Raw genomic sequence first — 16,319 nt, 5'->3', positions numbered from 1 at the left:
GTACTTTGTACCTTTAGAGAAAGAAATCAGTATTTCTGTGGTATTCCATCAGTGTCAAGGACTGGACAATGCAGGGACTTAATACTACCCAGAACTTACATGAGCAAAGACAAATATAGAAGCTGATGATTTCCTCCCAGTCTTGTTCTATTTCTATTCAGTTTTGTATGAATTCCACAATTGCCCATATTGGATGGATATTTGGTCCAAATAGCAGATAAGCTGGACAGAAATGCAGAGTTGGATAAGGGACCTCTAACAAGAGATTTTCTTGCCTTGATGTTATTAATTTACTGTAATTGGACAAAGTGTTGTAAGGTTATCAAGAGGACACAGGTAGTATTGTCAGATTTGCTGTCTGAAGGAGTGTATACACACAAAAGTTTAAACCCAGAATAAAACTTCATTGGTCTTAAAGTAAGGTGACCAGTTTTTAACATTGGTAAAGCGGGACATCATTGACGGGGTGGGGGGTGATTAAAAATGTGGTCTATATGGAGCAACAAAAAGTTTCATAGAACGCATAGAATGCAAAAATAGTATTGTAATATATATATTTTTAATTTCAATATAAGTACAATTTGCCAGGTACCCCCATACTCCAAAAGTGGGACAATCTGGTCACCTTATCTTAAAAGTGCCACTGGCCTTAACCTTTGTTCTTCTGCTCCAGACCAACATGGTCACCCACCTGAATTTTTGGTATATGGAGACAGTGATCTCCCCCCCCCCTAATTTTGAGTATGTGCCTCAAAGGTCTTTAGAGTAAAGGCATGTGTGCTGCAGTATCCAGGGCTTAGAAAGGCTGAGGAAGGGCTGACTTGCAGAACGGCGTTCCTATAACTGGAGAACTACCTGGGGATTAGTAAATATAGAGGTGTACTTGGAAGGACTGGTGCATCATGGTCCACCTAGAATTAGTTGCAACACCCAGGGAAATGCAAAACCCAGATGAAAGGGAATTAAGGATGCTGCATGCTGAAGCAAATACCATGAGCTTACAATGGCAACTTTCTAACATTTAAAAGGTTCTAATTTCTTATTCAGCAAACATCCTTAATCCTTTTAGAGGAAAAAAAAATGCAAGATTCATATAGAGGTCCAAATATTCAAGTATCCTTTTCAGTTTTTCAGAAAATATAATTTAATAATTAACATTTACAGCTAATGCTCCCAAGAGGCAGCATTATCAACAGTGGCCAAGACCAAACCTCTTCTCCCCACCCTGCAACGCTCCTGGACTTGAGCAGCTGCAAACCCCCTGATGATGCTAATCTGGACTGACTGTTCAGGACTATTGGCTTCTTCTGTCTGCAAGAGGATGTTCTGGCTGTGCTCCGTCTGAGACTCAACAGTTGCATAGTTTGCTGCTGCTCTGTTTTTTGGATGCTTCTGCCTCTTGCCAGCAGGGGGAGTGGCTCCCACATGAATAGAGCCTAAAGGCTTCTGAGGTCCTTCTTGTCCGCGGCAGATACAGGAACCACAAGTGTACAGTGGGTGCATCTTGCTTGTGCACAGTTCTGTAAGGAAAGGGCAGGAGTCCTCCCCCCACTCCGAGCCTTGTCACCTGACCACAAAGTGCCACAAAGTCCTCACGCTATGGCCATTGTCTCTGCAGAAGACACAGGGTTGAGATGTTTCCCAGGCTGTCAGCACCACACAAAAGAGGCCAGCAGAGGCAGCTTCCCTGGATCTGTCATTTTTTTGATAGAGGATTCAAGTTTCCCTATTCTTCCAAGTGTCTGCAGCAGCAATCTCTGTATCCCACCCTTCAGCAGGATAGCTTGCCAGGCAGTTCCTGCTGGCTCTAGTGTAGTGTTCTTTCCATGAAGAAGAAGAAGAAGAAGAAGGAAAGGATTTGACCAAACATAGGCAGGCGGAGAATGCTCACCTCCTTTCCTAGTTCAGCACAGACTGGTCACTGCAGGGGTGGTGTCAAGAACAGAACAGCTGCTGTCAGTGAGAGGGCTGTGGCCTGCCAGTGCTTACGGACAGCCACAAGGTTTCTCAGAGGCCTTGCCCATCTTTCCTTGTGCCGCCTGCCATACCTACCTGAGAAGTCAGCACTTTGCCAAGAGGTGCCTCGAGAAGCCTAGCAGGTCTGTGCTTGGCAGTGGTGTGAGTGGAGCTACCGATACCGGCAGGCCAAAGCATTAATGTTCTTTACCACATAGAAACTCATGGTGAGTGGTGGGATAACCAGGGTCCGGCCAGGACGAAGGGGGCGGGGTTTTAGATGAGGCAGGGATCCATCATCCACCATGGTCAACAGCTGTCCGTTAAGCTGCACAGACCTGCATAAAAAGAGCAATTTGAATGAGAATGCCCTCAGCCGCCCAAAATAGAAGACCCGGTCTCACCCCCAGAGCCCAAGAGGAACAGTATACTGGTTTCTGCCTGGCACAGCCTGATAGCAGGCTTTGAGAGATACTGGAGGCCAGTGCTGGCTCTCTTCTGCATCCTCAGGGACAGAAGATGCTTGGCCCTAAGGATGATGCCATACACTTTTTCCACTGGGCAACAGTCAGCGAACTGCAGCACTGAATAAGACACCTAAAAATCACACATGCATTTAAAACAGAGTTCAACTGTAAATCAGGCGTTGTGCCTGACTGCCAATCAAGTAAAAAAAAATCTGGTCTAAGGGCATATAAAACGGCTTTTCTGTTTTTCACATGTGCACATCAAGGCCCAAGGGAATTTGATCCTAGTCTCTGCAACTGAAGTGTGCCAAAGAGGAGGAAAAGCCAACTAATGAAGAGTTCTCCAAAGGCTCAAAATGAGGTGGTTCCTGCGTTCCTGATGCACAATACACTCCGCTTACACTTCCACTAATTAATCCGGGTGGATGCTTAGATGCATATAGGACCCGGTGCCTCCTGCTGCATGCCATTTTAATTTCATCCCCCCTCCTATTCTGGCATTCATTTCTGAGTCTTCAGAACATAGCTGCTTCCTCTTTTTAGGACTATACTAACAGTATACAATTATGTCTCAATATACAGCAGCACAGCATACCTAGGAATGGTGGGATATAAATATAAATAAATAAATAACCTTGATGAGACATGTTGAAGGTATGTCTCAATGGAATTTTAAAGTTCTTGGGATGGACATTTAGAACAAATTTCTCCCTGCCATCACCAATAGAAACTGCTTATTTTGTATTACCGTATATACTCGCATATAAGCCAACCTGCATATAAGCCGAGGCACCTAATTTTACCACAAAAACGTATTGACTCGCATATAAGCTAAAGGTGGGAAATGCAGCAGTCACTGGTAAATGTACATTAATTGAGGCACCAGTAGGTTAAATTTTTTTGAATATTTATTTCAAAGAAAAACAGTAAACTAGCTCTGTAAGTGCAAAGGAGGGCCAGCAAACCAGAGCAGAACAACAGTACCTGGAGTTGGCAACCTCCTACAACAAGTACAACAGCTACCAAACTGGGAGAATGGACAACTCTAACTACAACTGCAGTGCTCCCCAGAACAAAACACTGAAATAAAGAACTGTAAAACTAAACACTGAAAGAAAGAACTGTAAAAATCAACTTTTAAAAGAAACACAACCCCAAGAAGAAAAGGCAAACAATGCTGCCCCTTAGAAAAAAGAAGAAAGTAACACTAGGAGTAACAAACAGTAAACCCCAAAGCACCCCCAAAATCCACCCCACCCACAGAAACCAAAAGAATAGTTTGGAATAAGTGAAGGCAAAAGGAAAAAAAAATCTGAGTCCCTCAGTCAAACCATTGCTGTCTTACAAGCAGCCATATCAAGCTTCAGCTTGCAAGAGGTTTTCAAAAGCAATGTAATGATTGGCTGACTGGGAACAGGCTGTTATTTCAATTATCATATATACCCGCATATAAGCCAAGGAGGACTTTTTCAATGTGAATACTGTGCTGAAAAACTTGGCTTATACACAAGTATATACGGTATATTATGGGATTGTAAGACACACAAACAGCGTTGGTGGGAGTGAGATAATATGTTTAAATCAGTAAGTAAATAAAATGGCAGGATGGCAAATGAAGATATATATAAAAACAACTTCAAAAATAAAGAAGATAAAGGCTCTGATACTATTAAAAAGGAGGACAGGACACTTGCTGAGATGAAATATATTGGGAGTTATTTATACCAAATAGCTTTTGCAAAACTCGTTATCTGTTTAATGAGGTACTAACTCTCATATAAAAGAACAAGAACAGCCCAATCAGCAACTAGTAGACACATGACCTCTAGTTCCATGGTTCTTTTGCTGCCTTTTTAAAAGACAGAACAATGCCGTTGAGGCTGTGATTTGATGGCAAAGATAGGGGGCAGGGAAACAGACCTCTTTGCTCTTTCCCCTCAGACCACTGTCCCAAAGAACACGGCCACTTCAAACTGCTTTTATGTTCCATTAGGAAAAATTTACTTGCTTCTGTTTAAAAACAGCGTGGGGGTGATTTTCAGCAGTAGCTCTCTTCCCCAATGCCGATTTTCCTTTCAAAATATAGCCCCAGAGGCTATGCTCTCTAAAAAGCAGAAACAGTAGGTAAGACTAACCATGGAATTAAACATCATAAGCATATAACACCCTGTGGGGTCAATTATGGGTTGGGACAATGGCATAGGTGAAGGCTGAAGCCCCTCTTTCCTTCACGTGGAGCCCCAATTCAGATCAGGCCTATACTGCACTTGGGAAATCAGTTCCCATAAGTTGTCTGTAACATTATGGTAGAGCCCCGGTTAGAGGAATTTGGTGGGAAAACATTATGTCTAGTTTGGCCCTCTGTGACAGCCCAGAATGGAGTGCTGCAACACCTTCTGGAACAGATGAAGCTAAAATGATTTGGGACAGATAATTTACCTCAAACACAGGAGAAAACACCACAAACAGTAGCTACAGTTTTAAAAACACTGTAGTTGAATTAATAACAATGAATCTGGGCATTGGACCACTTTTTATGTACCACTGTTATACCTTGTCCTTTATTTACATGGTGACAGTGTGTCTGGACAAGGCTTTTTGGAAGCCATTAGACCAGTGTTGTTTTGTATGCCCGCAGCAGGGAAAACCATAATTCAGTGACAGAGCACCTGCTTTGCATCTTCTGTTAAAACAAGAGCCCGAATAGACTGAGAACTAGAGATTGCTGCCAATTAGCTATTGTGCCATCATTGTATATCATTGTGCTATCATTAGTATAAGGTAGGGTAAACTACTGGATTTGACTGAAATCTTATTTACAGATTAGCCCTATTACAGTGTGTAAGATGTAGGTAGATGGCTGGCATTCACACAGTAATCCAGAACTGGAAGAAAGCATATAAACTGGCAGGGACAACAGAGAGTAAAATAACTTCAGTAGATCCATCATAGTGTATTGGAAGAGACAGGTAGATAGATGATAGTGAGACCTACAGATCTGGCACAAAAGATTAGCTTGGTGTCAGTAGCATCCCCACATTTCTAAGGCCCTAAGCCTTTCTGCCAGTGACCTTCTCTACAAGGGCGACAGTACTCACCTAGAGTGCAGTCCTTCCTGACCATAGGGCTGCAGCACGTATTGATGCACAAGTTTGTCTCTAAGGGTACCCACCAGCTTGATTTTCTTCCGGGACCGGTGCAAGTTGATGATGTACAGCGTGACAGACCCACGGACGTAATTGTGGCTGTGAGAACAAGAGGGAGCAGCAGAGTCATATCCAGATTTCCCAAGATACTGCAGTATTGGCCAGCTGCCGCTTAACAATCAACATATGTCACGTATGTTGGTGGAAGAGTTGCAGGTCCTGTAGAACTGATTCAGTTCCATCAGGGCCTCAGCTCTTCCGAGAGTTCATTCTGTCAAGTAAGGGTCAGAACTGAGAAGGCCCCAGCCCTGGTTGAGGCCAGACAAACTTCTTTTTGGCCACCAGCTTATTAGAGTTGGAATGAATTTAGTGTCCTTCAGTCAAGCAGTCCCTCAGATACGCTGGGCCCAGATGTCGTATGGCCTTAAAGGTTAGGACCAGCACCTTGAAGCAGATCCAGAACTCACCTGGGAGCCACTGGCTTAATAGCACAAGAATATATGGCTCAAGGAAGCTCTAGCTTTTAAAGTTTGTGAGCTAGTGGAGGCCAGTTGAGAGCACCCTGGTGAAATCTCAGTTCAAGCTTTTGAATTCATTGGTAAGCCCCTCTCTGTCAGCTTTAGCCTCCATCTGTAAAATGGGGATAATAATACTGGTCCGCTAACATTACTTTGGAAGGATTACCAAGATCATGGGAGGCATTTGGACCTATTAGGAAATGTACTTTGTAAATATTATTGTTGCCCCAGGCAGGACCACAGAGGTACTTCCATGGTCTGAGCTAAGCAAGCGTATATAGAAATGCTAAAAGCAGGGAAGTTTCCTTTCCTTCTGATCATCTCTGCCTCCCCCTCCCCATCCCTACCCTGGGCATGCGATGGAGCCAAGGTGCTGCCCACCTGTCCCTGCCTGCTTGCCTCTCCTTCCCACCTGTCCCAGTTGCCAGTTTCCTGTCAGTCATTGGCCAGGATTCCACCTCCAGGAGGAGGGTGGTGGAGGGGGAGGCTTGTTGAAAGCATCTGGACTGTGCAGAGGAGCAACAATAGGGACCTGTGTATGCAGGGAAGTCCCAGGCCTGCACTCACAGGATGCTTTGAAAAGTCTTATCACAGAAATACTAGCTAGTTTGGGCGCCCCAAATGTGGGGAGAGGGGATCTGTAACCAGACACTGGGGCCTTAGGGGAAATATACTCCCTTGATCTCACCTTGATAGGAACTGTGCCACAAAGGCTCTCACCCAGTCCCAGAGATAGCTGCTCATCCCTATCATCACCAGAGGTATTTCCCACCCCCCTCTATACTTGCACAACCTGAGCGACTAAGGATGCAAAATTGGATGGGCGGTGGTGGACAGAAAGGCCAAAACAAAACAAGCCCTCTTACTCTGTCCTTTACAATCACCAACTTTCTTGCTGTAGCAAAAGAACTCAGACCCCTATTTTATAAATGGGGTGGGGTGGGGAATAACCTTGACACTGGCAGCAACAACTGTGTTCCATTCTTTGGTGGGTTCAGACCCACCCGGCACCTTGAGAGGACGGAGCACAAAGGCATACCTGTGGTGGTTGGCAATCTCCTCTACAGGGTATGGTCAGTGCTAAGTACATTCTCTTGGGTATTACGTACTCTGCTCCAGCCTCCATCTTTGATCATGTATCTCTGCCTGCCTCATGGGATGGCCCACAGACTCACCTGTGGTAGCTGGTGCAGTGAGCATAGATGCGCAGCTTGTCACGAATCACCCTTCCAGGGCGAGGTTTCTGCTGCAGTCCAGCCACATGCACAGCAAGTACCCGGGGCCCAACAAGCTGCTTGTAGAGCAGTGACAGCCAGTAATCCTGCCAAAAGAGGGGTTGTGGGTTATTCCTAGGATAGTCCCCTTAAAGAAGTGATGCAAAGAATAGGATCTCTGACCCAGCGTTACAAGCCTACTCCAGATAGCTGCAAACGTCACAGGAAACTAGACTTAAAGTATCAGCAGCAAACTTTAAATAAATATATACCATCTTAAATGCAGGACAGATTACCTGCTTTTATTAGATTTTTATTGTCTCCTGTTATCACCTGTTTTTATTGGATTGCACAGGACAGTTAGTCCTGTGTTAGCAGAGACAGCACCTACCCAAATTCTCCCTTTCTTCACAGTAACTGCCAGAGATGCAGGAGCTCTTTCTCATACTGAGTCTCCCAGTGCTCTATTGAATGAGACGTCTGTGAGTCTGGTTCAGCAGTGCCACTGCAGGAAGGTTTGCTAGATGACCCTCGGGGTTCCTTACACAGGTGTGTTTAGAGACAGAAGGTGTTGGAAACTGGGTGAATTAGACAGCCTGTCATACAATCCTATTAAGCAGACATGCCTGTCTGCTGGCAGAGCCATTACAGGATGCATTCCCAGGGGCCCAGTACAGCTTTATAGCCAGGCTGGGGCTATGAAATTGTGCACTAACCACATGGTGAAGAAACGTTCCTGTAACCTGGCAAGTAGCAGCCGCCTAACAGACTCTTCTCACACACAGCCCTTTGAGAGCTGTTGCTGGAAAACACAGAGGAACACACAATGGAGCTTGTGGTTTTGCTCCCCACACTTCACGTCCTATTCCTTTCAGAGATGCATGTTCAGGCCTGCAAATGAGATGCAGCCCAACAACAAGTGTGCCACCAGTCCCAAATATTAGAGCAATACGTGCTTAGGATGCATGTGTGAGACAGACAATTTACTACTCCAAGCCAAGGTGCTTACAGGGTTTTTGTCATCCCAAACTCATTTCGATGGACTGCAGATGTTAAGAAAAGGCCAAGCAAACCATGTGAATAACCAGATCAGTCCTATTATCTGGGCTGTGAGAAGACAGTGGTCCCCATTAACTACAGAGGCTGCAGAAAGCAGGGAGTTTCACAAGAGACAGCAGAGCTAAAGTCCTGGCTGGAGGCTCTCTTGCACATTCTTCGCAAGCATCTGGTCTTGGTTGCCATTAAATATAAGACATACTTCTGGACAGACCTTTAATTTGACCCCATCTGTCTGTCTTTAAGAAACAGTATGACCCCCAAGCGTTGCCATTTAGCAATGAATAAAAGCAGTGCTTGCAGAGCTGCACAGACAATTACATAATAAATATAGCCAGGTAGATACTGTGGTAGAGCAAGAAATTAAGAGATTCTTCATAGTTGCCAGACTTTATAGCCTGTGACCTGAATTGTTAAGAAGAAGTTGTTGCATTTTGCAAATCATAACAGCTTCTTTTCCATATGAACAGCCTGAGCTAAATCCTCGGCTGCTGAGTCTTCTGATTTGTTGTGGCATGGGACCCTCCTGGCCAGTACCTTACTGAAGTCCCCCTTGCTAAGCAGGATGACTGTCCCCTCCACCCCAGGCCTCAGACCTTATCTAAAGGAGGCTTTTTAGGTGGCAGCCTCAACACACCTCCTGTAAGGAAGCTCTGTCAATGCAGGGTCATCCCAAGATGCACCTGATATGGCAGCTACAACCCCAGTGAACTATGAGTCACACAGAAACCCAAGGGACACCCTTTTTCTCCTTTGCACTGAAGGACACACATTTGGCCCCAGGTTTGTGAGTGGGGTGTGAGATATTGTGCATGGGTAGAAAGATGTCAACCCCAAGAGTATTTGAGTCGAGTGCTTGTGGCTGTCCCAGTGGTGGCACGAGGGCTGCTGAGGAACAGGAAACATCCATCCTTCCCTGTAAGGCACTGCTGCACAAACAGTAAGGAGCAATAGAGTGCCCCACCACACTCAGCTGAAACTGGACTCTGGCCATAGAGCTATATGGGAAGACTTCCCTGATGCTAACCAGTGACCTTCCCCAACACTCCTATCTTGTCATCTCTGTTCTTGGGCTGCACAATGCTCAGTAGACTGTCAGTTCTGTGCTTGAGATCATGTCATGGCACATAAGGAACAGACTCCTCCGGAACCTCTGTTAGGGCAGATTCTAGAAGATGCAGATGGGAAATGTGGTTGTCTTGTATGCCACAGAAACTTTTGCTGACCTGTCTAGGACTGCATCAGATGGAAGTCAAACACTACTGTTACTATCTGGGAATTGGGGTCCTGCCATATTGGTTACTGCCCCTGGCTAGGGTGTCTCTTGAGCATGCACCACCCCAGGCCCTTGTTATCCCTTCTTTCATACACATCCAAGAACCAAAGAGTGCCGAGGAGCTGAATGCAATGGCATCAGCATTCATGACTCCTTGGATGCTTTGAAGAAAGCACTTTTCACTTCATCCTGTATTTCTGTTACGAAAATACACATTTCTGTGATACAAACTTCAGGTTTAGCAGATCCACTACTCACACTAACATGTCCTTTGGAGGCACTTTCTATCTATCACACTTTAATCCTTTAAGATGTTCAGGGTGGCATATTTGACTCCTCCTCCCCTTTTTTCCTCACCAGGCCTCTGATAGGATAAGCTGAGCAAGTGACTTACCAAGGTCACCCAGTACTCTAAGTGGGGATTTGATCCCTAGTTCAACACCACACAAAACCATATGTCTTTCTAAGGTCGCTACACTGTGAACATTTTGCCTGCTAACCAAAAGGCCGCAGGAGCAGAAGCTTATTCATATCCTTGTAAGTACAGATGTGTGGTTCCTGGTTTTTAAAAGTCTCTATTTGTATAAGGTACTGCCTTTTCTATTTAACCTTCATCAGCGGCAGAGTTGAAAGACACACTTGTTGGCAGGCAGAGCTATGCTGGAACTCTGGGCTACTTGAGAAGAGCTTGGCTGTCATAGCATCTGCTTCAGCAGAGCATCTCTGGGGCAACGGCTCTCATTCCTGTGGAGCTGGAGCTTCGGTGGCACGGAAAGCAAAAGAATGATGCTGTTGCTGGGCCCTCAGCCCAAGCTCATCACCAGCTGATGGGCAGCCGGGCCAAGGCAGTGATTGATGCCGTGGCGTCTCTCGGCAGCAGAGGGTCTGCACAAAGGAAAGGCAGCATGTGGAAAAGTCTTTGTCACTGCAGGGAGGGGGGAGGATTCAGTTTCACATCCTAGCAGCCTTGCCTAGGCCCAAGCAGCTGCTTTCATCTCCCTGATAGCTCCCACGGGAAAAGAGCAGCCGCCACACCTCACGCCAGGTTCACAGTCTGGCCTTGTTGAGCCCTGCCCTTGTTGATGCTTAAAAGTGCCCCAGTTCCCCTCACTTGCTCTGGTCAAGGGGAAAGGCACCGGCTAAAAAGGGAGACTGTGGAGAACAAACAATTGCTATGACGTGCAATGGACTGAGCTCAAGGTAGAGGGAAGAGAGAAGAGTTCTCCCTTGTTGGAAATGCTTATAAGTTGCATGGGGAACTCTTCTGTATGCCTGGGACCCCTAGGTCCTGATGCTGTCAGCCACCCTGCCATAGCAGCAAGTCACACAATTCCTTTGGTGCCTGGTTAGCAACATGCAGCTAGCTTAGTTTGGGGGCATTTAGCACAAGTAGAATTCCATGTGTCCCATTGGCATGTCCCTCAGTTCCTCTTCCACACCATCACTTAATACCTGTTTAATTGCTGGCCTTTCTGTATAAAGGCACAGGGTAAGAAAATTGGAAACATCCAAATATGCTCCTCTCCTCCCCTTCCCAACTATCTTTCCCGGACAGAAATCAAGTCGGGATCCTGAATAGTTTGCATAGAAAGAATCCCACATCACACATGTATAGAGACATGTGTTAGGAAGCCACTCACAGAAAAGTCTACTAATGAACAATGTGAAAGTATCCCAAATGTTTTCCTGATGCATCAAGATGTGTGGCAAAGGGAGCCTGGACCAATAGCTGATTAGCTGGGAGACAACAGCTCAGATAGTCGCAGGTCTCCTAGAGACCAGCTGCAGAAGAATGCAGAATCCACAGCTCATTACAGGCAGGGCTCGGTTTTTGCGGCTGCCCTTCTGCTTCCCAGATCCCCGGTCTACATTCCAGGGGCCTGCTGGCAGTGTCTCTCAGATTGGTACCCTGGACCAGGCTTGTAAATTCTTGGCCGGGGAGATCCAGAGCGTCTCAGTGCTGCCAAAAGTTCCACTTGCAAGGTGTAGAATTTATTAGACTGAAAAAAGATGAAAAGAAAACCTGCTACTTTTAAAGACCTTTTACATACGGTTTCCTTATTAGAGCCTTGCGTACTTGGAACAGCAAACCCCCTCAGCCTTTTTGAAGAGCTACAAATGAGCGGGTTTGCATTAGACGGGAGGGAACTGCCCTGCTGCGTGGAGCTGTGAACTCCTTTCACCTTCATTCCTATAAATCTAAACTTCATTCAGCCCCATTTCCCCAGTTTTTTTGGTATTTCCCTAAGGAGCTGGCTGTCTCTCCTTTGGTGCCATTTCTTCAGCATGTTTTCCGGAATCCTCATTGCCCTCCCCTTCTCTGGTGCCTTCCTCCACGGAGCCCCCCTGACTTTCTTGCTCATGCACACCCCATGAGGGTCCCATAGAGACTCTCACTATGGACAAAGTTCCAACTCCAGAGGTAACCCTGCCCCATCTGCTTTCAACATGTTGGGTTTGACATTAACTAATGTCTCCTATTAGCACTGAAAGAAACCAATCTGGAAAAATGTATTTTCAAGCAGAGTTCAAACAGGCCACAAGGAGCAGCGGATTTTCAGCTGCGCGTAGAATTTTTTTTTTCTTGTGGAGCAGCCAAGAGTCTGAGGAACAGGTCAAGGGCACAGAAGTCAAACACAAATCCCCTGATTTACTGACTGGTAACAGGAAAGGGAGATGGGGGATATGGCAGAGACGCTGCAAGAGGAAGAAGCAGAAAGGGTGAGTGCTGCATGGAGAAGCGAGAGGGACAGCCAGCCCCAGGCTGACAGAGCAGAGATGCAGAGCAAGCGGGGAAATGAAAGGCAGAGAGAGGGGCAGTGCCATGGATTTAGCAGGAAAGAGGGAAACCCAGTAGCCACGGAGCTAAGAGATGAACAGAAACAGGATTGCTGACAGGGCAAGTTACGGGGCTGTACCTACCGGCAGTGGGTTGAAGTTCTGGTCCACAAGATGATTGTGCCCATGGTCAAAAAACGAGTGACGCATCACAACATCAATGCCCTGGCTGGCCAGCATTCCAAGAGAGTTCAGCCACCTGGTAGGTAAGCAGATTATTTACTATTCATGTTTCACAGAGAGGAACAGCAGCCTGCATCCCCATGCCAAAAGGTCCTTTAAGTAGGATGTCAAGACTGGGAAACTGTGGCCACCCTCCTAAGCAACTGATGTGTTATGACAGATCTCACAAAGTGGGCAGTGGCCTCAGAGAACCATATATTTTGTGCTTACAACAACCCTGTGAGGCAGTCGATAGGGTGAACTGTCATTAACCTTTCCTGTCCCTATCTAATACTCTACTCTATGTACAAGACTGTACCAAACTGACTTCCTTTCATGCTTCTGTACTCTGGTAAGTCCTCCATCTTTATAGCAAGAAAAAAAAATTTCTAGATGTTAGCATGATATGATATTGTGAAAATGTCTAGTGATATTTACTTTTGGGAACAACATTAATTCTCTATATTTTCCCCTTTTCCATTAAAGGCTCTGTTGGAATTACTGCACACAGTTATATAGATCCCAGCTGAGGTCTTCAGTGATAGCCAAAAAACCAATTCCATGACTTTGGTCCCAGAGGTTACAGAGAAGCAAAGCGACTGCACAGCAATAAAACACAACGGAGTCATTCCATTTAATTTATTTATTTTAAATCTGAACTGCCACAGTATACATACTTTAGAGGAAATAAATCTCACTGGAACAAGGTGGACTTACTCGATAGAAAACACATATTGTTGGACCATAGTACTGCAATACTATCTCACAGTAAGCTCCACAATTTAGAAGCAAATCTAATTACTTCTAGGAAGGTTTGAATAGTGTGATGTCGCATAGAGATACAGAATCTTGAGGACACCAATGGCCAAATAAATTCAGTTAGCTGAAATGAAACAGCAGCCATCTTGACCGAGTGACAGTTGCTTCACACATAGGGTAGGGTTCTACACTTCCATCACAGATCAACCACATCTTCATTTTATCTTTTAAGGGTCTCCATAAATTCAAATGAGGACCCTTTCCTTCCCAGGTGACTCATCCAGGCTCCAAGGCATGTGTTTATAAAAACGTGTTTTGAGGAATGCAGTTGCCATTCAAAGACACAGAGGAGCCTTTTTGACTAATACATAAGCCTTCAGAGACTCCAGCTTCTGCTGATTCTCACAGTCTTAAGGTCATGTTAATTCTCACAATTTCATGGTCATCCAATATTTGTGGATGCTTTGTGATCTAATGAAAATATTCTAATGGTCTAATCCATTAAAATGCCCATTTCTGTGCACTACATATAACTGTTAGAAGTTTCAATTTCTCTTTGGATCACTAAATTCAAATGGAGATATTAAAAGCTTAGCCCTAGGCCTTGCTAACGAGAAGCACAATTACAATGGGAATGGGAAGGATATATATGGAAAGGAACACTTTACCTTGCTCAAACAAATCATTATTGTACATAAGTTAACCTGCAAAATCTTTTACTACATCTGCACAAGTATAATATTAATTGCCATAGAATAACCCCCAACATGACTTGTAACCTAGTACCAATTCAAATACAAAATCAAAATTTCACCAGAATACATAAATTAATTTGAGAGGGGAAGGAATTATGCACTAATTTTTGTGGATGAAACTGACTCCATCTTATGGGACTGCAAATTCTCTTTTTATGGATTTAGTAACATTAGCTCAATCATCTGGAAATGTCCCATGTGATTTTCTTCTTCTTTGCTATAACATATGAAAAACTGCCAAGACGGGTCTTCCCTCCCCCGTTAACTCCCCACCTTGCAGACCTGTAGCCTATGACATCACCTTTCCCTACCAAGAGGAAGAGAGATTCATTTCCTAAGTGAGCAGTCAAAGCGAGCTGTTGTAAGATGCCAAAGCCCAGTCTCTTGGGTGTGCTAACGTGTGAAACCTCCCAAATTCATAATACTTTCAGAAGAAAAGGGAAATAACTGCAGTTCACTGTGCATCTAATGAGCAACGACAAGCATGGGGGGGGGGTAAGGATAGGAAGAAAGGAAAGGAAGAAACATTAAGATGTTTGGAGAACTGTGAGTCCTTTGTTTAATTGTTATACCATGTGTTCCACATTCTGGAAAATGGAAAACTGGATTATATGACCTATATTAATTATGCAATAACATAAACTTGTATATTTTCTTTGTTTTGAAACATTCATGCTTCTGTGAATTATAGCGAGAGGCAAGGAGTTGGGACAGAGCACTGAAGTCCCCACCCTTAGTCACCAGAAATCTTAATTAGTTATTTCCCTGGCCTGTGGAATCTATCAGGCATTCCCCCATAAACTTTGAAGAATACCTCTGGCAGTTTCAAGAGCCAAACATGAATGATGTTTCATTCTTTAAAAAAAAGAAAAAGAAAGGTGAGAGTCTTATAAAATGGGATTTGTACCACAGGTTGTTTCTTTTTTAACTTTTACTTGTGTACAATCACAAATACATAGTTCTGGATAATCTTTGTCCCTGGTACAGTCAGTCTGTGTACTGAATGTACTTTACTGATCTTTGTTCTGGGAGGAACAACTATGAAATGGGATGAAATGACAAGAGATGGAAAGAGACTTAATTAAATGCAGTCTTTTTAATAGGCAGTGTATTCCCTAGATCTTGTTAACTAGCTATCTAATTTCTTCTGAAAAACAGACCAGGGAAGGAAATTCCACAACTTCTGGGTAACTTAATTGTCCAGTACTTTTTACCATTTGAAAAAGTTTCCAGTTGTTCTCTGGTAAACAGAGAACTTGGTGGAAATTTCTTATTAAGCATTTTCATAGCATTTTTAATGTGCTATGTTTATGCTACAACTGAAACAGAAAAGCACTGATTTGCTGCATAGCTGAGATATGAATCTGAACCCATAACTTCTGTAACCAACTTCTGCCTTTGGCACAGAGGAATACTGGTTAAGTTTGTGTAGCACCTCATCCTATGCATTAAAATCAAATTCTACTTTGTCCCATGGGAACCAAATAAGATGTTATCCAATAAAATATCCCAGTACCATTTCCCTGTTTCATATGGTCTGTCTGGCAAGGCCCCTGGGGTTGAGTTAATAGTATTTTTATGTTTTGCTCTTGTTCAGTCCCTACTCTATAGCAATAGGCCTGACTTGATTTTCATGTGAATCACGAATTGTCAATTGTCTGCCTTTCTCTTATGGGTTGTCATCATCATACCACATAAATGAACTTGTGATCAAGGGTGGCTCACCGGTTAACTAGCATGTCCTACAGTCCAAGGGAACTGCCCAGCAATGGCTGATGAATCCAGACTGCCAGTTTGGTGTAGTGGTTAGGAGTGTGGACTTCAAATCTGGCGAGCCGGGTACGATTCTACACTCCCCCACGTGCAACCAGCTGGGTGACCTTGGGCTCGCCATGGCACTGATAAAACTGTTCTGATGGAGCAGTGATATCAAGGCTCTCTCAGCCTCATCCACCTCACAGGGGGTCTGTTGTGGGGAGAGGAAAGGGAAGGTGACTGTAAGCCACTTTGAGACTCCTTCAGGTAGAGAAAAGTGGCATATAAGAACCAACTCTTCTTCTTTTTCCTATTGGTGGAATATCCCCCACTCAGGGCCAACTGTAGCTCTTGCTAAGGATTCTGCACTTCCTCCTTCCCTTCAGGCCTGCTGTGAAGGAATCCTCTAACAACTAC

General features: G+C 44.5%; 1 protein-coding gene across 1 annotated transcript in view; it reads right to left on the bottom strand.

Moving 5' to 3' along the window:
- Nucleotides 1-1,119: 1,119 nt before the first annotated feature.
- Nucleotides 1,120-16,319, bottom strand: part of HPSE2 (heparanase 2 (inactive)) — a 134,023-nt gene continuing 118,823 nt past the window's right edge. The window contains exons 9-12 of the mRNA XM_077349407.1: nt 12,556-12,670; nt 7,263-7,408; nt 5,522-5,668; nt 1,120-2,294 (exon numbers count right to left, since the gene is read on the bottom strand). Coding sequence (XP_077205522.1) covers nt 2,129-2,294; nt 5,522-5,668; nt 7,263-7,408; nt 12,556-12,670 — 574 coding nt within the window. The 3' untranslated portion in view covers nt 1,120-2,128. The remainder of the gene's footprint in view (nt 2,295-5,521; nt 5,669-7,262; nt 7,409-12,555; nt 12,671-16,319) is intronic.

Source organism: Paroedura picta, chromosome 8 (genome assembly GCF_049243985.1).
Source record: "Paroedura picta isolate Pp20150507F chromosome 8, Ppicta_v3.0, whole genome shotgun sequence".
Taxonomy (NCBI): domain Eukaryota; kingdom Metazoa; phylum Chordata; class Lepidosauria; order Squamata; family Gekkonidae; genus Paroedura; species Paroedura picta.
This window is presented reverse-complemented; position numbering and strand designations above follow the sequence as displayed.